Raw genomic sequence first — 26,133 nt, forward strand, 5'->3', positions numbered from 1 at the left:
TGGCAAGCTGATAAAGAAGAGAGGCCGACGCAGAATAGCTGGGACACAGCCCTGCTTACAAGTGCCCTAACCTCTCCCAGTCTGTTTTCTGTTCTTGTTTTGTTTCAAGACACTGTCTCATATATTCCAGGCTGGTCTCAAACTTGATATATAGCCAAGGATGACTCTGAGCTCTGAATCCACCTGCTTCTACCTCTGCTGTGCTAGGCTTACAGGTGTGGACCACCATAACTAGTGCATGAGGTGCTGGGGATCCAACCCAGGGCCTCAAGTACGCAAGACGAGTACTCTACCAGCTGAGCTATGGCTGCAGCCTAGTCATCTCCTCTTGAAATGGAGACAATATCTACATCTTCAGAACGGTTGCACTGCTCCCAAGAGATGTTACGGTGGAGCTGGATGTGGGGAGGGGTGCTAATTCGAGAGCCTGCCATTGTTTCTTGGCATGCTTTCTCCATGGGTTCATTTCATGGGCACAGATAACAGGCCCTGAAAGGCTTCCCTTTAGCTGAGCTAAGTGTGCGTTTCACTCTGTAACGATCTTGACAGTTACCTTCTCGCTTGCGAATTGGTCTGTCTGCTTTCTCAACCAATATGTCTTCTTAGCTGTCTCACTGCTAATGCTGTGGGCTCTAAAATCTTGTACTTCACGTGGACGATCTTTTAAAACGCTCAGGTGCTTTGGGAGTCTCTCTTCTTTCCTTCTGCTGTTGTTTTTGTGCATAAACTTTGCATTTGAATCCCAGATCGGGCCACTGACTGGCAGAAAGCTGGAATCACCTTGGATTCACTCTGGCCCCTCCCTCTCCCATCCAGTCCTCCAGGTAGGACCATCTTCAAACCCAACTGCTTCCTTGGCGTTATTCTACACACCTCAGCAAATGGTTCATGTGAAAAGTCTTGTAAAACCCTCATCCTGGCAACTTCCCAACTGGCTGAGCCTGCTCCTGACTGCAGGGGGAGGGGCAGGGGTGGGGGTGCCACAGCTCTCTAGGGCTGTTTCCCAGGAGCCTGCAGTAGAGAGAGGAGTCTTGGTAGTGATTGGACCAGAGTGCTCTTCCTCTTTGCTAGGGAGGCTGTGCAGCCCACAGTGCTGAGGACAGACAAACCAGGGATCTCTGCATCCAGATGGAGAAGGGTATCAGGGTATCAGGGGGGCCTTCAACAACACGCTGTGTCTCTGTCCTCCAGGGACAGTATGAGGAGAGGAGGCAATCGGCTGTATGTACTGCCATTTTGTTGTAGTTGGCTCAAGAAGTCACTTTCTAGAACCTGGCCTTGAGCACCTTAGCATGATGGAGCCTAGTTCATGTTGCCCCCAGGGGTAGGTGAGCTGGAGATACCTTCGGTTCTTGTCCTCTTCTGAAGTGACAGTGATTTTGTGTTGTTCAAATGAGATCCTGGGATCTGAGAGGCCCTTCTGTCTGGTTTGATGAAATTCTAGACATTTGCGTTTAAGGACTAAACTGTTTTTGCGTGTGTGTGTGTGTGTGTGTGTGTGTGTGTGTGTGTGTGTGTGTGTGTCCATGGGTGTTGATGTGCATGTGGGTGCACATGGAAGCTAAAGGTTGGTGTTGAGTGTCTTCCTCTGTCACTCTCTACTTTATATGCTCAGACAGGTCCTCTCACTTGAACATAGAGCTGTCCAGTTGATCTAGTCAATTTGACCTCGGGGTCCCCTGTCTTCCTCTCCAGAGCACTGTTGGTGTTAAGTTCTAAGAATCAGAACTCTGGTCTCATGTTTGTGCAGACAGTGTTTTGCTTACTAAGCCATATACCCACACCAACGACTAGGAATTCTGAGGAGAGGGGGAGGAACGCAGAGGAGATGATCCGGACAAGACTAACAGCCATCCCTTGTTTAACGACCTGTGATCCGGGAGGATGTTCTGTGGCCACAGGTGGCCTGCTTTGAAAAAAACAAAAACAAAAACAAAAACGATCCCTCTAGCTTCTCCCTCTGGCTTGGGAGGGAGTTTTTCTGTTCCTGCACAGGGGTGGGGGTTCGACACCCCCAATCCTGGAGGAACTGTGCTTGTAATATGACCCCCACTTGCCCCTACTTAACTGTTATATAAGCCTCTTTGGGAGGCTGGTGACTGTGATTGACGGGAGCACATGGGGTGTTTGCAGGCATTCTGTTAGGTCTGTCCCTGTGTGCCTGGCCTTTGCACATTCCTACGTGTCCCCTGTTCCCCTCCCCACACTGGCATTCTTCCCTACAAGTGGTCTGGCTTCTCCGGGTTCAAGTGTCTAATGAGAAGCTCAGTGTGGGAGATTGATATGTCCGAGGGCTTCCTGCGTCCACTGGACCATCGACCCCTTTGAAGTTTTCTTGGAAGCCTAAGGAGGCCATGTCACCTTCACAGGAGAGCCAACCCCAAACACTAAACAGCATCCTGCTTGAAATGGACCTGACAGGTTTCTTTGTCAACTCTGGGGCTCCAGAGTTGCTCAGCAGAATCCTTTCTCCTGATAGGATGGTTTCCCAGTCCAGCCAGGGTTGGGGTTCCTGGGCAACCTGTCTGCCACCCCACTGGATCTTGTCTTTTTGCAGTCTAACGGGAGGTCTTTGAGTTCCTGGGGACCCTGACATGGTTCCATGGCTGGTCCCTGTTTTTGCATTAGAAGGTTTTCTCGTGCCTTTTTTATACCGCCTGTCCATGAGCTTGACTCTGCCTGAAGCTGGAGCAACCAGGATCCTCAGATAGTCCAGACAAAGGCCATTAGTACCCCATGGCTGACCATGCTCCATTTCCTGAGACAGCTCAGTCCATGGATTGTCTGGTCATTCTTCATTCCTGTGGGTTATGGATCCTGCTCATACATTTGAAACCCTGTAAATGAGCTTCAGGCCAAGGGTCAGGGGCACAATGCAGAGATTGGAATGAAGGAATGTACCTGGGAGAAGGGAGCTGAGGAGCAGGCCCGTGGGGACCCTAGTCCCTCATCAGATTTAAAACCAGGAGGCCTGTGTATGGTTATTGTGCCCAGAGTCTGAAAGGGTCATCCCTGCAGGAGTAGGACAATCAGTATACCAAGTCCCCTGAAAATGGGGCCCGGAGGCACAGGGGTAATTTCTAATTCAGATATCTGGAGCACCCAGGGCCCAGAAGTCTCTTTGCTCATGAGTGGAGCGTCTCGGTATTGATGCTGTTGTTCCGAGACGGACTGTGGGTGGGTGGGGGTGCGCATCCTTTAAGAGAAAAGGCAGGTCCCGAGTGAGAGCTGGGAGGAGGCACTGGGGCTGTTGGTTTTGTTTTCTTTCCCCCTCGTGCTCAGCAGCGCAGGAAACACGGGAGAAAAGCACTCGTGGCCCTTCCTCCGGAGCCTGCCAAGACGGCGGAGAAGAATAGCCGAGAACCAGGAAAAAATGCGAACGTTTTCTTTAGCAGTGTGAACTTGGAAACTCTCTCTCTGACTCACTCTTGAAAGTCTCTTCGGTTTGAATTCACCTTTCCTTGTGTTGTTTTTCTCAAGCCAGTAGACTCGATTCCAAAGATGTGTCAATCAGCGGCTCCCGTGGGAGTGGGGGTGGGAGGTGGAGGGAGGGTCCTTTCTCCCAAGTCAACAGACATGGCCGCTGTAGGAACCCCGCCTTGACCTTCTGCCCTCCCTCAAGGCTGGCCTTCCATCAAGACCTGTTGAACCAGAAACGGCCATTGTAGGAGAAAGTACAGTAACATTGGTAATAGCTCTGCATCTTCAAAAGCATCCTTGCCAAGTGTTAGGATGTTCTGGGTTATCAGTAACTGCCTTGCATAATAAATGGGGTTTGTTGGCTTGGCCAGCTAGAATCCAGCGACTCGGTGATTAAAGGATCCCTTCATCTCCTGTGCTGTCCGAGCATGGGCTTCGTGAAGACTGCCTTCAACAGCACCTTCCCTCAGTCTTCTGGCACAGTGGGAAGAAAAGGTTTCTGGTTGGGCCACCTTAGGACGCATGCCTAACCTAGAGCCAATCTCCGTGTTTGGGCTCAGGCCCTTACCAAGAGCTCTGACCAATCAGGGCCCAGGATGACGCAGAAATTCTGTGACCCCATAAATCTGCTCTTCTCCGGGGATACACTCATTCCCAGCAACAACCCCACATAGCCTTTCACCTGCGGCTCCTCCTGTCACCCCATGTCGCCTCCCTACAGAACCCTGGTCAACTTTTTTGCCCTTCGCCTTAGTGGCCTGACAGGTAGTACCCAGTCTCTGGGAGCCCAGATCCACACCCTGGCCCCTTCTCCTCGGAGCAGCAGGGACGAGGATGTGCGTGGAGAAGAGTGGAGACTCTGCTAGATGATAGGCAAGTTCAAGGTCCGAGGGACAAGGTGACTATACCTTAGCAGCCTGTTCCTGCTTCTCCCAGGGCCCAGCACCTTGGCCTTTAACTTCCTGTTGGTCACAATAGAACTATTTTGGTACGTGGCCCAGATGTTGGGGAAGTTCAGTGCCCCACCCTACTTCCCCTGGCCTCAGATTCTTCTCACACTCAACATGCTTCCTGGATGACTTCATTGCCTTGGCCTCTGCAGACCCCTCCCATGCTCATACCCCTAGCCCAGCCCCCTTTATGAGCGGAGGTCCAACAGGCCTGTGTGATAGTCCATTGGTACTCTCACCATACACGAGGCTTAAAATATTTCTCTTCCATCCTGGGTTTACCTCCAGGCCTGGCTTCCTTGGGGATTCCCCTTAAAGTACTGAGACTATTGTTCTCCCAGGGCCCAGTACCCTGCACTGTCTCCTTTGTCCAAGTGTAGTTTGGGATGCAAGAGTCTCTCTTTAAGACGCCACTTCCCAGCTCAGCAGAGCCCCGGATTCCTGGGCTCTCCCAGCACCCAGGCCAGTGCCCTTCCCAGGGGGCCCGCCTGGCTGCTGTTGGCCGCACCAGGCAATTCTTTAATTAGCCTGAGCAGGGTTTTCTCAGATGGGGGCGGAGGAGGTGTGTGGGTCTATTGGGGGAAACTAGGTCACCTGAAAACTAGCAGTCAGGAGGGAGCCGTCCTGGGGCCCTGCTTCAGGGAACCCAAGAGGTGAGGTAGGAGGGGCTGATGGGCACAGACACAGAAAATGTGCCCTGGCCCCTTTTACTGGCTCTGGGGAGATGCTGTCCTTATCTTTCTCTAGGGGGCTGGGTGACTGTCCTTAATTTCTTGGCCCAGAGCAAAGAGGGCAGGGCAGTGGCACGTTCTGTCTGTCTGTCTGTCTGTCTGCATCCTGTGGGGGGGGGGAGCACCATGCCGGGAGTCAGGCTCCTGCACCAAAGCTGCCACCCATTCTGCACTCCATTGCCATTTGTCATCCATCAGCTGGACAGGGGCCACGTCTGTCCTCATCCCTTAGCACAGCCCTGGCATGTGGCAACTGCTTGGGAAATATTTGTTGAGTGCATATGGATCCTTCTAGGGTCGGGACTGCAGCTCAGTGGTGGAGCGCTTGGTGAGCATATGCCAAGCCGTGCGTTCCGTTCCTTCCCAGCTAAAACTGAACCGCAAGACACGCCCCCCCCTTGCGCCGCGGGCCCCCCCCTATCGTGTGCACCGCTCTTCTTAAGACTGTTGTCATGAGAACCAGTTGTCACTGTGAGGCGGCTTCCCCAAATGTCAGTGACTTCCATCTCCTGCCAACACTGAGTGCTGCCGTTATTTCATTTTTCTTTACTACCAAGTTACTAGTTGTAGATTGAAATGGAGTTATGTAAAAAAGGAAATTTCATGCCACTGCCATAAATAAACAGTCACTGTGAAAACAAATCCACGGAAAACCAAATGATGTTTTTACATTTTCACCTAAATACCATTGCTGTCCCCTTCCCCCAGGCTGGGAACCTCAGGGGGACTGGTTGTGTGTTTACAAGGGAGTCTGACATGGCTCTAAAGATGTTACCACCTGTGAGCATCAGACTGAGGGGAGGAGAGGAGGGGAGAGGAGGGGAGAGGAGAGGAGACTACAGGCCTGTACTCCCAGTTTGGTTTCAATAGTTTTTATTAGTGTGTATTAAATGTACAAAATAGTGGCTTCATTTGAGTCAGTTCCTTTTCCATGCTTAGAACTCCTGATTGAAATGATGGCTGAGGAATGTTTCCTTTTTGATTCTTATTTATTATTTTGAGACACGGTCTTATACTATTAGCCCAGACTACCTTGGATCTCACTGTGTAGCCCAGGCTGGTCTCAGATTCACTGGAGCTGGCCTGTCTCAGCCTCTTGAGTGCTGGATCACAGGCTTGAGCTACCATACCCAGCTAGGAAGGTGTTTGAGAAATGGAAAGCATTTTGGCATGTAGCTGCCTGGCATGACTTATTCCTGCTGTCGCTTGGCATGCTTTGGGGGCCCTCCTACCAGTGTGTGGTCAGCGTTGATAATGAGGACGTGGATGTGTTTGTAGCCAGAGCACTGGAAGACACAGAAAACTTAGGTGAGTTGGTCGCCAGTGGAAACTCCTCCTCCAGGGAGTGATGTAAGCATGCCGGTCTGCTGCCTTTGCTGAGGGCTTGCTGGACAGCTCACAGGCCTATCCATGCTGTGGGGTGTAAGCAGCTATGCCCTGCTCTGCTTTGTGGAGATTCCAAGATGGCCTTCCTTTTCTGTGTTGAGTGGATCTGTGATGTTTGGATGCTGCTGTGTCCCTCTGCCTAATACAGGGCTCCAGACTCAGTGACTACAGGAGCTAGTGATGGGTGACACTTAGCATGAGGTCCGGTTGGGTAGGATGGTGGTATGGACTGGGTGAATTATAAGGTTCATGCTCCATTAGAGGGTACAGCCTTTCTCTGCACCTTCTGGTGGCTGCAATGTGAGTCTGTGTGGCCGATCTTGAGATGTTCTAAGAAAAGCCAAATGCCTGATATTAGATATAAAAGCTCCAAGTTTTAAATGTGAGTAATTAATTGAGATGTTGAAGATGGTGTGGGCCAACCCCAAGCAGACTGATAAACATGAATGGATTACAGCAGGTTTGCTGATTAAGTCTGGCCTGTAGTCAAAAAGTGTACCTCATAGACCTCAAACTTTCTTGATCTTTTTAGTCTGGGTAGCCCTGTCCTCTCCAGAGGGCGTGTGTGTGTGTGTGTGTGTGTGTGTGTGTGTGTGTGTGTGTGTGTTTGAACCCAGGGCTTCGTGTGTCTTAGCAAGCAGTCCAACAACTGATCTACATCCCTAGACCACAGCGCTTCTGTTTTTAAGCTGTGTGATGTTGGGCAAATGACTTTATCTTTCTGTTTTCTTTGCTGGAAGACAAACATGACTGCCTGCTTCTTTAAGTTGCTGAGAGGACTGAGTGGGTTTTTTGATTGACAGGCAGGAACCTTCCAGAAAGGAGAGCTAGTGCTCTCCAACCATCTCTGAATCAGGCTGGTCCTGGGGCAGGTATTCACTTGAAGTAGGAGAGGCAAAATTAACATCTGGTCGTGCAGCTCCAGCGAGGCCCCACGTCACCATGACACCATGTGTTGGTGCGTTCAACTCCATTTTATATGCTCAAAAAACCCAGTCTGTGGCTGAAGTATGAAGTAGGGACAATCCTAAAAGCTGCCAGGGAGCCCGGCTCATTCATGTCTTGCTGGAGGAAGGGAGAGCAGGCACAGGCCCTCTGGAGAAGAGAGTGTCGATTTCTTTAAAACTAACTGGGGCAATTACCAGATGGCCTGACAGTTGTGCCCCGAGGGCATGTGCCCATGAGAAATGAAAACGTATGCTCACACAAAAACCTGTCCATGGATTTCATAGCCGCCAGCTGGAAACAACCCAGATCTTTCCCAGTAGCTGGATGGGGAAACAAATGAGTGGCGGCAGTGGACTACTAGACAGCAATAAAAAGGAAGGTGCTATCGGCACACATGATATTTGAATGAACCTCAAAGGAACGGCCCGTGCGGAGTGAAGAAAGCCGGTCCTCAGACCTCTCTGCTTTCTACTCCTGGTTCTATAGTGTTGTCTGAACAGAAGCCTAGAGACAGAGCAGAGTATTGCCAAGGGCTGGGATGTGAGTGGGTTTGGGGTGCTTAGGGCTGAGAGCCATTGGAAGGTTGCTGGGGGGGGCGTGCTTGTGGCTGAAGAGCGGTTGGTATTTTACTGTGGTGGCATGCACTGATGAAATTACTTTAGAGGAAACCTACAAATAAGAATCCATAACTGGGGAACATGGATTACAATTGTGGGGGGGTGTCGTGTCCATTTTCAAAATAAAAGGTTAATTGCAAAAGAATTATAAGACTTAAAAATGTTTTATTTTATTTAAATTTTTTTTATAGTGTTAGGGATCGAACCCAAGTTTCATGCATGCTAGACAAGCATTCTACTCCTGAGCTAAAGCCCCTTTTTTTCTTTTCTTACCCTCCCCCTTTTGGTTTTTTGGTTTTTTTCTTTGTGTAGTCCTGGCTATCCTGGAACTCACTCTGTAGACCAGGCTGGCCTCGAACTCAGAGATCTGCCTGCCTCTGCCTCCCCAGTGCTGAGATTAAAGGTGTATGCTACCACACCAGTTCTCTCTCTCTCTCTCTCTCTCTCTCTCTCTCTCTCTCTCTCTCTCTCTGTGTTATTGTTTGCTTGCTTGTTTAATTTGGAGATAGGGTCCCAATAAGTGATTTAGGCTGGCCTTGAACTCACTGTAGCTCAAACAGGATTGAAACTTGAACTCCTCCTGCTTCCACTTCCAGAGTAGCTGGCATGACAGGCTGCCCCCAGGCCCAGCAACTCAAAGTTACTTAAAACCAAAACCAAAGCAAAGCAAAGAGTATGAAAACCAGGCAGTGTGTTTCCTCTTGAATCTTGTCCTTGGTTGATTGACAACAGAGATCAGGTTCACTCAGGCCCCTGGAGCCTTGGCCCAGTGGCCCTGTCAATTTCTCCCCTCTCCAGCTGCTGCTGGCTTACCTTCGGTGTCAGGGATTGAGGGAGACAGGCCCATTTGACCCCCTCTTGGCTCCTAAGGGGCTGGACTGGAGATCCCTCATGGTTGGCCTCTGAAGGAAAGGCAGTCTGGAGGGAGGATATAAAAGCAAAGGACCCGGAGATCAACAATGTCTTCCTGAAGTTCAGGCTTGTTTGATTTCCCTGAGAAGGCAACTTTTATTTATTTGTTTGTTTGTTTATTTATTTATTTATGGCAGTGGTGGCAGTGGTGCTGGTACACGCTCTTAATCCCAGCACTCGGGAGGCAGAGCCAGGTGGATCTCTGTGAGTTCGAGGCCAGCCTGGGCTACCAAGTGAGTTCCAGGAAAGGTGCAAAGCTACACAGAGAAACCCTGTCTCGAAAAAGCAAAAAAAAAAAAAAAAAAAAAAAAAAAATTTATTTAGCATCCCACAAATGTGGACCCACCCATCTTTCCATGTCTCCCAGCAACCTGAGACAGCCTCATCTGGTGGGTCGGGTGCCCTGCCTTCACGCCTCCATCCACCCCTTCTTCTTTGCTAGTGGATGTGCAACCGTGGCCAGTTCCTTTACTCCGGGAGGACCCTGGGAATTCTGGGAGGTGACAGAGCATTTTGCAGATGAGAATATAATCTTCAAGAGGCTCAAGTGATTGTCCAAAGACCTCTTTCCTTTGCCTCAGAGAACCCAGGGGTCTGTGCTGACGTGAAGCCCACTTGGTTCAATCTCTGAGAGCAGATGTATGTCCTTTTCCTTTGAAGGTTCTCCAAGGTGTGTGGGGGGTGGAGGGGACTTAAGCCAAAAGTTTCCGGTCGAATAGTTCAGCAGTTAGTAAACTTCTAGGTTTGGGGAGCACTTTAACCCTTGAAATTCAGGATCCTAAAGATCTTTTGTTTATGCAAATCGCTTATTTTTAATGTTTTTTTATTTTATGACACAGTCTCACTATATAGCCCAGGCTGGCCTCAAGTTAAACCAAAGGGTGGCTCAGTTGGTAATTGTGCTTGCCATGGAGCCTGATGACCTGGGTTTGATCCCCAGAACCCAGAACATGATGGAAAGAGAGAACCAACTTCTGCAGGTTATCCCTTGACCTCCACATGTGCATCGTGGTGCTGTGTGCCACAGCACAAAAGAAATAAAATGTAAAGAAGTATAACGCTATCATGTGTTATAACCATGCTGGACATTTTAATGAAAAAAAAAAAAAAAAAACAACTGTCCTAAGACAAACAAAAATAGAGAGTTGCCGTTTCAAGCTTTGCACAGCTCTCTCTGTTGGGCTCCCCCCGAGTGTCATTAAGTCCCTTGATGGGTAGCGTTAGGACCATGGCATACTAGGGACAGAGGGAGGGTGGAAAAGGTTAGCAGTGTCTTCCTCCGTTTATGCAAATAGTTTTGACCTTGAAAGGGCCTGGGGGGGGGGGTGTTTCCTCCACAGGGTACCCAGGCCACACTTTGAGAACCACTGCAGTCCTACCTTACATCGTCTCATTTTTTTCCAGTCCCGTCTGTCCATCCTCATTAAAGCATGCATGTCATGAGGAGAAAATTAGCGAAGCTTAAGTACCTGGCATTCACGTGTCTGAGGACTTGGGGGTTCTATTTGTTGCCTATTTATCTACCTATCTATTTATTTAGAGACCAGATCTCACATAGCTCAGGCTAGCCTCAAACTCATTATGTAGCCAAGGATGACCTCAAACTTTTGATCCTCCTGCCTGGACTTCCCCAGTGCTCACATCACCAGCATCCACTTCCATACCCTATTTGTATGGTGCTGTGGCTGGAACCCAGACTTGGTTCTTGCCAGGCAAGGAAGGAGCCAGCTGACCCCTGTTCCCAGCCCCCAGGGCTTCTATTTGAATGCTGTACAGCCTGGGGTTTCCTGGGTTCAGTAGCCTCTATGCTATCCTGAACTCCAAGATATCCTCTGATTCCAGTGTCACATGACTTAACTCCTTGAAGTAGGATGCCTTTGTAGAAGAAAGCTGCAAAGATCAGGCTCTTGTTAGCTAACTGTGGCCTGAGAGGCGGGCAGGCACCATCATGCAGCAGAACTTTCCGGAATAATGGAATGGTCTCTATCTGGGTATCTAACCTGGGAACCACTAGCAAGTGCGCACTCAGATGTGGCTGTGAAACTGCACTGTTTTACTTTAATCAATGCGAATGTGTGTGCACACCACCGCTTCAGCTCGCAGTCCAGCCAGGCCTTGCTGGGACTCACACATCACTCTTAAGGATCTGCACGTTCGCTTTTGGCACAAATGCAAAGAAAACCTCAAAGGAGCATTGAACTCTGGGCAGAGTGGTCGGGGTGACTTTCTCTACCATGCGATGTGTATTCTCGGACTGACCAGTCCATCTGTCTGTCTCCCCTCTCCAGGCCCCACCATGAGGCCCCAGCCCCTCGGGAGCCCCCGTGCTCCCCTGGCCCCGGGCGCACCGTGCTAGCCCCAGGCAGGGCAAGGGCAGGCGCAGGGCCATGGCCAGCCACGCGGACCTGCTCACAGAGCTGCAGCTGCTGGAGAAGGTGCCTACGCTGGAGCGCCTGCGCGCAGCCCAGAAGCGCCGGGCGCAGCAGCTGAAGAAGTGGGCGCAGTATGAGCAGGATCTGCTTCACCGGAAGCGCAAGCATGAGCGGAAGCGCAGCACAGGTGGCCGTCGCAAGAAGGTGTCCTTTGAGGCCAGTGTGGCACTGCTCGAAGCCTCACTGAGGAACGATGCCGAAGAAGGTAAGGTCCCCTGCTCCAGAACCCAGACTGTTGCAGAAGCAGGCAAATTCTTCTACATGGCTACTCCTGAGGTCAAGTGTGGGCCACCCCATCTGTCCACATTAGGAAGAAGATGGCCCTAGGAAAGGCCTCCTGAGACACTCTCATGTGGCCCAGGGTGGCCTCCACATGTAATGCAACTGAGTGTGACCTTTAACTTCTAATCCTCCTGCCTCCACTTCTCAGGAGCTGAGATTGCAGGCCTGTGCCACCACACAGCCCTCCCCACCCCCAACCTTGGCTTTATCTTAGACGGCTATTTTCATTGTTGGAAACAATGAGTCCGGCTTTTGGCTAATGAATACAATAACAATTTCCCTTCCCTCCCACAAATATTTACGGACAGCCTGCTTCCTGCGCACTGGCACTCTGTGCAGAATAATGAACAAGCGGTATCCCTTTCCTCCCCCTACCCCAACAGCTGGACACTCCAGGATGTTGCATTTCTCAAACCCTTCTTTGTGGTCCTCAGTCAGCCTGTGGCATGCTGTTCTGGTGTCTTCTTTTTCATGCTGGGAGGGAACCCAGAGTTTTACAGAAGGAGCCAGCTCTCTATCACAGAACCATATCCCGGACTCGGTTCTCAATTCACTTTCCACTGCCATATCCATGGTGGAGGGTGGTTAAAAGCTAGACCCTGGTGAGATGGCTCAGAGGTTAAGGGCACTGACTGCCCTTCCAGAGGACCTGGGTTTGATTCCCAGCATTCACATGGCAGCTCACAATTAGCTGCAACTCAAGTGTGTCCAGGGGACCGGACACACTCTTCTGGCTTCCCCAGGTACCAGACACATGTGGTGCACAGTAATATATGATGCACGGACATACATGCAGACAAAACACCCATACACATAAAATAAAAATGATAGCATTTTAAAAATGTATCTAGACCCTGGAGGTGGGCCGCTGGGTTTAAAACTGGTTGTGCAGATCCCTATGTGACCCTGGCACAGAGAACTTCTTTTGTTCTCTGTCCTTAGACTTGTCCAAAACGGGGGAGACTGTAGCATCTTCATGAAGGCCTTGTGAACATTCAGTTGAGTAATACCCATGAGTATCTTGGACATGGCCCCTCATGTTAAGCATGCAGTTATGAATTTTTTTAATTGAGTTTTGAGACAGGCTGTCAGGTAGTCCAGGCTAGTCTCTCTGTAGTTGAAAATGACCATGAATTCTTGATCCTCCTGTCTCCACCTCCCAAATTCTAAGATGGCAGGCATAAACCACCACAGCTGACATATCAACGTGTCTTACTATGTTGTTACCTTTTATTTCATTAAACGTATAGTTTTTCTTGTCAAGGATGTTCGTAAGTCTGGAATCAGAGACAAGTACACATCACATTGTCCAGGATGGTTTTACTCTCTGAACTGTGTAAATAAATGAATGCAGGTCCACACAGTTTCCAGGTTGCACAGTTACTTTGTACTGGTTACAATTAATAACACTCATTTTATAGATAGGGATATTAGACTAGGAGAGAGTCAGAATTTTGGCCCAGGTAAGATAACAAGACCAGAAATCCTAGGATACTATGCTATGGCTTTTCAGATTTGCTTTCTACACCTAGAATGGCTGGAAGACTCAAGCTTTGACCAGGTCCCCTTCTCTGTGCATATCCTCATGTCTGCTCATTATAGCTGCAGTTTGTGCACATGCCCTTGGACCACCCAGTAGCATCCGCATTACCCCTGGAGAGGCCTGGCATGCCTCCTGGACCCCCCCAGTACCCTCTCCTGGTATTAGGCATTGAAACGGTCAGTGGAAGAGCTGAGGGCTGGTGGCACTGAGAACGTAAGGGAGCATGGACTTCCATAGGCTGAGCATCCCTGACCATGGAAATCTGAAGCATTTGGGCCACCTACATAGATGTCCCACATGGAAGCTAACACACCTGACCTCATGGGATGGGTTGTAAAGTGCAGGTGGGCTAGAGATTATGCCCAAGATGCCCGCAGCAAGTATGCAGGAAACAGAAGTGAACTTAGGTTGACTTGGGCTCTGTCCTTGAGGTGCCATCATGAATATTTCAGAGCATGTCAAACATTCCTCATCACAAGCCTTTCAGATGAGATACAGACCTGTGCTCACCTTACCCTTCCACTTCTAGAATACCCTGAAAGCACCACCCCCTTGATCTTGGTAATTTGGGGCTCTAGGACAGGAGCCGGGCCAGGGTCCCAGACCCACTCAGCTTCAAATGGCTCAGCTGGGAGCTTCAGTGAGCCTGAGAGGCTTGATGGCTCAGGCTGGGGATGTGGCCCTGAAGCTCCTTCCCACGTGTGGTTTGGTGTGCTGGGTGACGTGGCGGCCCCATCCCACTCAGGGGGTGGCTGGCAGGCTCATGACGAGGTCTAATTTATGGTGGGGGTGGCAGTTCACTAACTGCTCTCTCCCAACTTGTCGATTACGCTCTTCTTCCCAAGGGGCTTCGAAGGGTTTCAGAGTTGGCTGTGGGTTTCAGAGCAGCCACCAGGGAGATGGCGCCTACCTAGCCTGCTACCCAGATATCACCCCTTGTCAATGGTCAAGGGCGCTGCTTAGAAGAAACATGGCTTGGAGTTCAGGGATGCTCCTCCACCCCATCCCTAGCCTATGGCCTTGAACAATTTACTTTTCCTCTCTGTTTTCAATTTCTAAAATCTGTGTCATGGAGCATGGAGGGCTTGGCTTCGAGAGAGGGCGGCAGGAATTAGAATTGGTTCTGGATTTCTGTGGTTCAGCTGGTAGAGGGATTGCCTAGCATGTGTGAGGCCCTGTGTTTGATCCACAGTGCTATGGAAACGGGGCATAGTGTCACACACCTGTGACCCCAGTACCAGAGGCAGGAAAGTCAGAAATTCTACAGCATCCTCAGCTACATACTGAGCTCATGGCCCCAGCCTGGGCTACATGAGACCTAGTTTCAACAGAACAGCAAAACATCCTTGACCTTTGAAAGTTACCCTGAACCCTGTGTCGGAACAGCATTAACTTAAATAGTTCTTCAGATAAAAAGACTTTAATGCTTAAAAAAACATCAAATTCATACAAATTAATAGAATCAAACAATACAGAGTTGTGCAGAGTAACAAGTCCCCTCCTCTCTTCCTCTCTCCCCTCCCATCCCTGCTAGTTGGTTTGATGTGTTTTCTTCTAGTGTTTTTTTTTCCCTTTCTCTGTGGACTGGGAGGCCCATAGACCTTCATATTTTCTTAAGCTTTTATGCAAGCAAAGGCATCCTGGAATCCCAGTCACGTGACTCAAATTTTCACCCCCTTGCCCCAGTGTGAAGTCTTGGAGTGCCATGTGGTCCGCTGTGTCACGTTCCGTAGCTGGTGTCGCCAGCATCTATAAAACTTGCCAGGAGTTGTGTTTGTGCACAGTGAACTCTTGGGCCCATGGCTAAGTATTTATCTTGGACAAATATGGGAACATGTTCGAGAGCTGGATGGAAGCCACTAAATTTGAATGAGAAAAGACCTTTGGGTTGGTGTCTTTGTGGTGTGGAAAACCGTAGGGGTTGTGTAAAGGGGATCCACAGGTGGATGGGTTTGAAGGCTGCCATCAGTCAACCCTTGAACTTGTAGAGCTCTGCTCAGCTTCCTGGCAGCCTAACAGAGTCCGCCTGTGCCTACCTGGCTGAGAGCCGCTTCTGCTTGCTGGCTGAGCTGGTGTTTGGGAGGCTGCTGGGGTGTTAGCTCACAGTGGCGTGGGAGCACAGGGTGGCAGCTCCCCACTCCCTTGAGCTCATAACATCCTGAGTCAACCTCGCCACCTGCAGTGGGTGTGTGAGAGAATTCTTTCCCCAGAGAAAAGCGGTCCTTTTCTGGCTAATGCCCTTGACCTAGGACCTGCTCGAGCCCTTCCTCATCACTCCTCAGCATCCTTTGATTCCTCCACCAGGATCTCCTCACGTCCCCTAAGTTCTATCGCCTCCTCGGCACCTCTTGGTGAGTGGTTCCCTCACCTGACACACTTTCTTGGACTAACCTCTCTAACTCTTCAGGTTCCCAAGGAGAGCTATCCACAAGTCTCTGGGCATCCTAGCCATCACTATCGTAGAAACCCTCTACCTCGGTGTTTCCTGAGAGGCAGCAGAGAGCCAGGAGGTTGGAGTATAGACTGCAGTTCATGCTCCTGAATTGAGATCTCAGCTCTACCATTGACCACCTGTGCATTTTGGGGACAGTAGCCAAACTTTCCCAGGCCTCAACTTCCTCACGTGAGCATGTTAACCCCTGCCACGTAGAGTTGAGGGCCTGACTTGAGTTGGTAAATGCCGAAGAGGTGTGGTTAGACGTGGGGAAGCGGCAGAAGCTGTTATTTCTGTGGTATCTATTATTCCACATTTGCGTAAGCTCTCCTCATTATATATTCTGACTCTCACCTTCATGATTATTTATCAGGTACTGTGTACCAGGCAGGCTGCTTTGCACACGCCACCTCACCTAATCCTCACAGTGACTCTCTGAGGCTGGGATAGTCAAACCCTATTTTGGAAAAGTAACTTGGGGTTTCATTTACATATCATAAGATCTGCCCATTTTTAATGGTTCAGGGGTTTCCCACAAAACCCCAGAGCTGTTTGCCCATCTTCACACTCTAGTTTTAGAACTTGTTCATCACCTCCCGCGAAATCATCCCCAGGTCCCACTCCCAGGCCCAAGTAACCGCGAGTCTACTTCTGCCTTTTCTGGATGTTTCCTTCATCTGAAATCATGCAGTGTATGATCTCTTGTGATCATCTTCTTTCATCCACTAGAGCAGTTTTGAGCTTGGCCAGGTTGGAGCGTATGTGAGCTCTTGCTCCCTTGTTCCAGCCCTCTAGTGCTCCACTGTATAGCTCTACCATGATTGTTGTCCACTCTCCAAGGGCTGAACATCCGCATCTTTGCCATTTTGGATTGATGATCAGGGCTGCTAAGAACAGGTGTCCAAGTCTTTATGTGGACATTTATCCATCGTTTTAGTGCAGTTACCCAGGAATGGGGTTGCTGGGTCACGTGGTACATATCTATGTAACTTATTAAGAGACAGATTAATGGTTTTCTAAGGGTTTCAGAACAGGCAGGGCCACCATGGCTGGGGATAAGGGATCTATCTAGGGACCCCAAAAGCCAAGACCCTAAGGACAGCAGAAACACCAGGGTCCATACAGCTCAGAGGAGCACAGATCACAACCACAGATGAGCCATTCTGTTTTACAGGGAAAACCCAAAGCAAGAGGCACAGGTCAGTACAGGTCAGTCTGGTAGCTAAAGCTGAGGGTTTGGGAGGTTGAGTTCAGTCCTGGGTCTGTCATGAAAGTCCCATGAAACCTTGCATGTGACTTAAACTCTCTGAGCTTCCAAATCTGCCCTGTAAACAGGCTTGAAAAGATAATGATGCAGCCACTGCTGTAGAAAACCATTGGGCTGTAGCTTGTGTGAGGGCTTGCTCCTTTTCTTCAGCCTTACAGTGCTTCAGTGTATGGACGCAGCTCAGTTGCTTTCCACTCATCAAGGCAATGGAAACTTAATTCAGTGAAGCATTATGCAGAAATGGAATATGTGAAATAGTTGTAAGATCTGTTCTAGGGCCAGCACAATGGCTCTGAGGGGGAAGGCACTTGCCACTAGGCCTGATGGCCTAGGTTTGCTCTCCAGAACCCACATGGTGGAAGGAAAGAACCTCCTTCCACAGGGTGACCTCCCTATGTGTGCAATGACACAACACACATACACACACACACACACACACACACACACACACACACACACACATACCACAGTGTAGTGACAGCAGTAATAAAAGGCTGTCCAGCCTGAGTTAGCTGGAGGTGCAGGCCCTCATCCACTCAGCCCTGCTAACAGCTCTCGGCCCAGGTGCCTCTGTGAGGTATCACACAGGCCCAGCTTTATCCGAAGGAAATGGCTCTGATTTTCATTTTTGGTGATTTTTCAACAGGAAATTTTCTTTTCCTTTCATTCTAAAAATAATGCCTTCTTGCTGAATATTCCAAAACTATAGGAAAAGGAAACACTAAGAAGATAAACCTCACACATACAATGAATGCTGGCAGCCTCAGGTAATAGTTTGGTCTTTTATCTAGGAACTACATGGTGCTTTCCCAGGGGTGATTGGAGGAAAGTTTAAATAAGGGGTGGAACACGAGGGGCTTGGGGCCAAGGTCCCCCCTTTCTGATCTCAGAGTTCCTTTGTTCTCTTAAAAGCTGAGGACCCCAAGAACTTTTGTTTAGCTGGGGTCTGTTATGAATATCTACCGTATTTTCGACTAGGCACTCGCCTGTAATTGCAGTGCGCTGGAAGTCTGGGGCTCACTGATTATGAGTTTGAGGCTAGCCTGGGCTATATAATGAGACCCCCGACTCAAAAACAAACAAACAAATGGGCAGGAGAGATGGCTCAGCAGTTAAGAGTACCGACTGCTTTTTCAGAGGACCTGAGTTCAGTTCTTAGCACCCATGTTGGGTTAACTCCAGCTCCAGGGGATCCAACCCCCTCTTCTGGGATTCCTTGAATACCTGCATTCATTTGCACATACCCACACAGAGACATACACATAATTAAAAAATTAATAAATAAATAAATCTTAGACACATGAAGAAATTAAAACCTAGGGGTCAACTTTCTTTGGTCATAAGTCACAGCTGTACCCTGTTGGTTTGTATCAGTTTCTTTTGCACAATAGCAGCCCATCAACTACCTGCCTAAAACAAGTGTCTGCACCTTCCATGAGCACCCAGGACCACCTTAGCTGGGCTGTTCTGGCCAGGATCTCCCTTAGGAGGTGGCCACTTCGAGGTTCACATGGGGCTGGAGGATCCACTTGAAGACGCAGCTCACGTGGCCTCCTTTACCCTTGATGAAGTCAGTGCAGAGGATTTTACTCTACAGGGGTATATCCTTGGGAAAATGGATGAAGCCTTTGAACTGCTCTTCTGAAGCAGTGTGGCATCCACACTTGTCAGTGATGGCTTCTTCATGGTGGCATCCACACTCATCAGTGATGGCTTCTTCATGGTGGCATCCACACTCATCAGTGATGGCTTCTTCATGGTGGCATCCACACTCATCAGTGATGGCTTCTTCATGGTGGCATCCACACTCATCAGTGGTGTCTTCTTCATGGTGGCATCCACACTCATCAGTGGTGGCTTCTTCATGGTTGGTTGTAAGGTGAAATTGGAAGCCATTTCAATTTCAACTTCAATTTTTTTTAACCATTTTAAATCTGTTGGTCCACCTTGCATCTAAATGGCTCTTTACCCAAGTGTACTTTTTTAAACATCACATCTTGATCTGTTACAAAGTACTGGTCCTCAGATTCCTAAGGTTAATACATCTCACTCTGTGATATAGACATTTGTAGACTTCAGCATGAATCCTTTCAGAAAGTTTAAGTCCTAAGAAACCACAGGCTCTGGGTGTCCATGTAAAATCTGAATTCTAGATGTTGTGGTTGGGGATATAGCTCAACAAGACCCTGATGCATGTTCAAGGGGCATGCATGAGGGCAGTGGGCCCCCACAGGCAGCTGTCACAGTCACCCAGGCTGGCTAGCATCAGTAGTTAACTGCTGTAGTGAGGAGGAGCCCCCAGCAGCACACCCTCAAGTTAAGTGACTCAGTAATTCCTGGGTTTGTGGCATCTAAGCAGATGGTGGTACTGTATTCTTGTTTAGTTTGTTTACTCTGGATTTAGGGTTGTGCTGTGTAGTCCATGCTGGTTTCAGACTCACAATCCTCCTGCCTCAGCCTCCTGAGTGTTGTGGTTATAGATGTGCCACACATAGCTGGTAGTGCCCTGTTCTAGATGGAGAAGACTGGAGCAGGGAGAGGCTGACTGGAGTAGGGGAGGCTAGGATTTGGAGAGAGCCAGGGCTTCTAGAGGATTGTCTGAGTTGGGTTCTTTTATCACTCAAGTGGAGTTTTTGGGGAAATGGGTGAGCAAGGAAACCTGGCACTCGGCAAAGCAATCATGGTGTTAACTACATGTCAGTATCCAGCACAGAGTTGCTGAAGCCATACAGCCATAAGAGACAGCAAGGGATGAGCCTGGGAGGAAGCCAAGAGCACCTCAATAGGTACATCTTAAGCCCAGAAGAGGAGATCTGTGGTGGTTTGAAAGAAAGTGGCCCCCATAGGCCTATAGGGAGTGGCACTATTAGGAGATGTGGCCTTGTTGGAGGAAGTGTATCACTGGGGGGTGGGCTTTGAGGTCTTATACGCTCAAGCTAGGCTTAGTGTGGCAGTTTCTCCCTGCTGCCTTTAGATGAAGATATAGGACTCTCAGTTCCTTCTCCAGCACCATGTCTGCCTGCATACCACCATGTCCCACCATGATGATAATGGACTAACCTCTGAAACTGTAAACCAGCCCCAATTAAATGTTTTCCTTTATAAGAGTTGCCATGGTCATGATGTCTCTTCACAGCAATAAAACCCTAACTAAGAGATATTCAAAGTGGGACTAAGAATGCCTGCCATGGAGATGAGGATAAAACCAGTGTTCTAGAAGCTGAGGGGTGGGGGAGGAGGCCTTTCTAAAAAGAAAAGGTTATTGTCTAAGTCAAATGCTCTTGAGTGATAAGGTTAGATACCATGTCTTGTCTTTATCGAGTCTTTGAAAACAGATTTTTAATAGATCAACATTTTTTTTTCTAGTGTTCAGCACAGTGAGATTTGCAGGCCCAGCATGCCCTAGTTACCTCTTTTAGGGTTTTCTTCTTAAATGTACATGATGCATTTTGATCACATTCTCCAGCAAACAGATTTTTAGTGTCGACCTCTGTATGGGAATCTGAGTGTACCATCTTCAGTGAAGTCTTCCTTTTTACTGTATTCTGAGTTTATCCCTCAGGTTATTTTCCTAATGTAAACCATGTATGCTATTGGTGTATGGAAGTATTTGGCCTCAGCTTGGGTTATAATTGTGGGTGAATTCTTAGAGATTCATTGAATATGAGAACATAAAATCCTGTGAAGTTTCCAATGGGATCTCCAGTGAGGTCTTACTGCCATGTTCTGCAAGGCCTGCCTTGCCCTCTGCCTTGCAAATCCTCAGTGGATAGCCACCAAACACACTGGTGGTTTGAATGACATGGTCCCCAGAGGCTCATATATGTGAATGCTTGGTACCCATTTGGTGGAACTGTTTGGGAAGGATTAGAAGGTGTGGCCTTGTTGGAGGAGGTGTGTCACTAGAGATAGGCTTTGAGGTTTCAAAAGCCCATGATATTTATCGGTTAGTTCTCTCTTCCTTGTGCTTGTGGATCAAGATGTGAGCTCTCAGCTACTGCTCCAGCACCATGCCTGCTTGCTGCCACGCTCCCTGCCATGATGGTCATGGACGCTAACCCTCTGAAATTGTATTCCCCAATAAACTGTGCCTTCTATTAGTTGCCTTGGCCATGGTGTTCTTCACAGCAATATAGAAAAGTAACTAAGACACCCACCTTCACCTGTAGGAATTTGCTGATCCTTCTGTAAAACCTATTTAAGGCTGAGAAACTATTCCTAATCTTACTAATTATCTATGGCTAGATTTCTCTGAGTTGCCTTTGTTTGTTTGTTTGTTTGTTTTTTCGAGACAGGGTTTCTCTGTGTAGCTTTGCGCTTTTCCTGGAACTTGCTTTGGAGACCAGGCTGGCCTCGAACTCACAGAGATCCGCCTGCCTCTGCCTCCCGAGGACTGGGATTAAAGGCGTGCGCCACCACCGCCTGGCAGAGTTGCCTATTTTTTTTGGCCCATATTTTCTACTAACTTTTTTTTCTTAATTGGGTTCAATGGCTGTTCATGTTGGAGAAGGGAAAGATGGACAAGAACAGTAAAGGGGGAATGGTAGCCCTCTGCTGTCAGGCATGGTTCATGTATTTTATGCAGTATGTATATTTCTGTGCTTGCTTTAAAACTATGTTAATAGGATAGTTTATTTTTCACAGTGCTGCAGCTTGAAGCAAGAATTTGTAGGTGCTAGGCAAGGACTCTACTACTGAGCCACACCCAAAGCTGTGTTTGTGGTTGAAGTTCTTAATTTTATATAATAAAGCCTATGACTGCTTGTCTCATTCTCGTATTATTTTATTCTTTGCTTTTATACCATTAAAACAGGGTTTGGGGGCAGGAGAGTTGCTTCAGTGGTTATGAGCACTTGTTGCTCTTCCAGAGGATTCTAGTTCAGTTCCCAGCATCCACATGGTGGCTTATGACCATCTGTAACTCCAGTTCCAGGGAATCCAACACTCTCTTTGGACCTCTCTGAGCATCAGGCACACACATGGTATCTTGTATATACATGTGGGCAAAATACTCGTACACATGAAGCATAAAATAGACTAATCTTTAATGGTGGGTGGATTCAGAAAATTTGATTTCAAGGCCAACTCTCCCCACTGACTTTTTGTAACAAAGTTTACTTGGAGCACAGTTACGGCCGCTCAGTTGAGTATCATCCGTGGCTGCCGTCACACAGTTGAGCTTGTAGCTGAAACCATATGGCTGACAAAGATGAGACTATTTACTCGTTCTCTCGACCTTCATAGAAAATGCCAATCAAGTGAAAAGCATTTCCTCAACTCGAAATACCTATTAACTTGCATTTTCTTCTAGGTCTCCATGACCTTCTTTAAATAAATCAAATATGTAATTCCTCTGGAGTTCATTTTAGTATAAAGTAGTAAATGAAAATCTGTCTCTATTTTCTTCTCCAAGAGTTATCAATTTCCCAGCATCCCTTGCTTTCCCTCGGGACTGTGACACTGCTTTTGTGCCCCAGGACCTCCTCTGCAAACATGGGAACTTGCCAAGCTCATTATCTGAGCCCTGGAGCTCTACACTGTGGCGTAATGCTTGAGTTGTGTACTCTTTAAAACTGTGTTAATTGTACAGTTCAATTCTTACAGTGCTGGAATGCAAACTCAGGGCTTTGGGCATACTAGGCAAGGGTTCTACCACTCAGCCACACTCCAAGCTATGGTTATGGCGGAGTTTTTCTTAATGCTTTGAAGTCTTAATTTGTATGTAACAAACCTGTGAATGCTTGCCTTGTTTCCTTATTATTTTATCCTTTGCTTTTAGTCTCTTTAAACAGGACTCGGAGAACTTGCTTGATGGCCGTGTTCTTCTCCTTGTCTTCTCTTTCAAAAAACTCTTGGTTCTTGTTGGGCATTCATATCGTTAGGACTCTTCGATGAAGTTTCTCTCTAAACGTCAAACATTTGGAGGTATCAGTCGGCGCTTTAATAACCAGTAGATTTTCTTTGGACCAAACTGCCATCTTCGCTGTGGTGAGGTTTTTCTGAGTAGGTCTGGGGGGGAGGGGAACAAAACAAGGCTGCTTCTCTCTTGGGCAAACTTTGCATTCATAGAAATTTGGAGATGGAGGGGTCTTCTCTTTCTTTTTCTTTTTCTTTTCCTGTAGAAGTATCATTTTTCTTCCTTAAAGGAGAATTTTTGGGCTTTGTATATTAATGTCATATCAAGCCACCTTGTCTCCATCTTGTTTTTTTCCAGCAGATTCTCCACAGTTTTCTATGTAGAAAAGAACATTCTTTGTCAGTAAAGTTTGATCAGGAGGGAATCAGCTCAGTCCATACCCCCTGGCTCTCTCTTCTCTTCAGACTTCTGTTCCTCCTGAATGTGTATATGGTAAACATATGGGCATCCATATATTTGAGCTGCTGAGGACATTCATGTATATTTAGTGACATGTGGCTTTGAGGCTTGTGAACATCCTCTACTGACTGTGTCCTCCCTAGAATCTAATCTGGCCGTCCTTGGAGTGAGTGATAGTCACTTTTCTCTTTCCAGTTGACTTTGTCTCTTAGTATGGGGTCTCTCTCTCTCCCTTCCTTTTTTACCCCCACTTGTGTGTGTGTGTGTGTGTGTGTGTGTGTGTTTGTGTATGTATGTTTGCATGTGTATGTGTGTGTTGTCTCTTAGTATGGGGTATGTTTCTCTCTCTCTTCCCCTCTCTCCACCCACCTCTTGTGTATGTGAGTGTGGTGTGGTGTGGTGTGGTGTGATGTGTGTGTGTGTGTGTGTTATGTGTGTCTCAAATGAGGCTCCTATATGCTAGGCAAGCACTTTTTGTCTCTAGCCCTCTTTTTACTTTTTTATTTTGAGACCAAGTCTGGCTTCATTGCTCAATCTGGCCTTGGACTCAGTGGTGCCCAGGCTGGCCTTGAACTTGTAGTCCCCTTTCCTCAGCCTCTCTAATAGTTGAGACTACATGGGCAGAGGCACAAGGACTGACCTATGTAAGTCCCTCCCTCCTCTCTCTCCCCCTTCCTCCTACTTCTTTTATAGCTACTGTTGACTTATAGATTATAACAGAATACGCCTCCAAGTTACTTTCCTATTAGTTCAGCATCCTCGAATCCTGATTTTCTAAGAACCAGCTGCAAATGAGCCTCTTCCTACAGGAAGCAAGCATGGACCAGTTGTGCTTTCATATGCTAAGCACCATGACAGACACCAGCTTTCACTCCCAGCAAAAGCAGAATGTCAGCAGCACCCAGAGACCTTCCTGACACCCGATTTCTGACATCGAAGTCAAGGCTCTAAATTTATCTTGTTGAGCTCTGAGCCCATTATCCACCTGCTCAGATAATTTCAGATTCTTGAATGATAAATTAAGACTTTCATGTCATCAGTGACAAAAGCTCAAATCACCTGACGCAGAACGGGCTCACGTACCGAGAAGCACATGAAGATCACAGTTTTAGGACATGTGGAGACAGGGATTGACGAAATGCTGTCTGTGTAGATGAGCCCAGTAGCCTATGAAGTGTAGATCCTGTCCATTCAGCAATCACACTGTCCCAGGCCCAGCAAATCCCAGAATCGAATCTCATTGGCTAAGGTGGTCTTTGGACTATCTTTGGGTCAATCACAGTGGTTAGACCAAAAGCCTATAAGGGTCTTGGTGGTGGGTGGAGTCTATTGCCCCTGTCTAAGGCATATGCCCATCCCTGGCATCCTTTCCTCCTGTACTGGACTGACATCAGGGCTCTGGTATGTCTAAGCAAAGATCGAGAGAGAGAGAGAGAGAGAGAGAGAGAGAGAGAGAGAGAGAGAGAGGGAGAGAGAGAGAGGGAGAGATGGATGCTGTGTCTATAAGCAAGGGAAGAATGTGGGTGCCGACCAGGCCACAACTGCGTATTGTATTAGTTACTTTTCTCATTACTGTATGACAGTACCTGATAGATGCAACTTAAGGAAAAGAGGGATTAGTGTGACTCACAGTCCATGTTGGTGGGGAAGGCCAGGTGACGGGAACGGCCCAGCCAGTCTGCAGCAGTGGCAGTGTATGGCATGCAACTAACTGGCAGTTGGTATATGGAGAAGATAGCAAGAGATTCTACCTTGAAAAGAGTCTTCCTTTCCTGCAAAAGCTCAGGCGTGTTCTCTCTGGGCGTTCGGCAAACTGATAGCATTGAAATACAGGCAGAGAACTCTGTGGCTGTCACCAAACTGGCCCTGCTGCTTTGGTAGTAAGTGAGTGGTGAGCTGTGCCAGCCTTTGGAGCTAAGTACCCAGCGCAAGTCACCTTGAACAGAATGAAGCATCCACGTGCTTTCCTGTGGATGGAGGTGTTATAGAGAACCTTGTCAAGAACAGACAGCCAGGAAAAGGAAGCCAGCGGGCCGTGCATGAGCAGTACCATCTGCATGCTTTTCAGAGGAGAGGGCACTGTGACCAGCACCTTTGAAGATGTCCATCTTGTTGCTAGGCACACTCTCACTGGAGAAAGGAGCCTTCTGCCTACCTTGGCTCTGTGCCACTTGCACGAAGGTGCTCATGGACCTCCCTGCCACCTTCTGATTATGATTTGTTTCCCTGGCCAGGTCTGCCCACACAGAGTGGGCTGATCAGGCTTAGATGAGCTCCGGTACACAAGGCCGTTCCCGTCCTTCTGTGGTGCCAGCCTTGTGCTTTGGTGTAGCCTCTCATCTCGGGTAATGGGAGACACTTCTGGGGAAAGAAGTCACTTTCAGTGATCTGGCATACCGTGGCCAGTTACCAAGGTAATGTCTCTGGTCCTTGGGGAGACCGGGCCAATGGAGCTTCCTTGGTACTGTTTCAGACTCAAACCGCTGTGACTCCCAACCAGCTCCTGCTCCTAGATATTAGTGAGGATACATGTGTAAGACTTGTCACATGTCCACAGAGTCCAGATAGCTCCCATGTTGGCTTTCCATTGCCATGAGAAAAAATACCTTAGACAATCAGGTTCAAAGGAGAAAATGTTCATTTTGGCCCCTGGTTTCAGAGATCTCCATCCATGGTCAGTTGGTCCTGTTGCGGCGTTGGGTCTGGTCTGTGTTGGCCCTCGTGCTGGGAGCGACCCGTAGAAGTGGCTGCTGACTTCACTCACCCCACCACTAAGCCCCTTATAGGCCTTTAAAATGAGCGAATCTTAAGGCCTCCTTTCAACTTCCCATCATCAAACAGCCCCATGGAGAACGACTTGGGTTTGGAAAGCAGAAGAATATTCTAGATTCTTCT

The 26,133-nt window shown here is 48.3% G+C and overlaps 1 protein-coding gene across 3 annotated transcripts in view; it reads left to right on the plus strand.

Annotated features, from left to right (window-relative positions):
- Ppp1r16b (protein phosphatase 1 regulatory subunit 16B) overlaps positions 1–26,133 on the plus strand; it is a 99,581-nt gene that overhangs the window by 17,643 nt on the left and 55,805 nt on the right. For all 3 annotated transcript variants that reach the window (XM_028889245.2, XM_028889244.1, XM_037205408.1), the window contains exon 2: positions 11,253–11,601. In XM_028889245.2, the coding sequence (XP_028745078.1) occupies positions 11,352–11,601 (250 nt within the window). In that variant the 5' untranslated portion in view covers positions 11,253–11,351. The remainder of the gene's footprint in view (positions 1–11,252; positions 11,602–26,133) is intronic.

This window comes from Peromyscus leucopus, chromosome 4 (genome assembly GCF_004664715.2).
Source record: "Peromyscus leucopus breed LL Stock chromosome 4, UCI_PerLeu_2.1, whole genome shotgun sequence".
NCBI lineage: Eukaryota > Metazoa > Chordata > Mammalia > Rodentia > Cricetidae > Peromyscus > Peromyscus leucopus.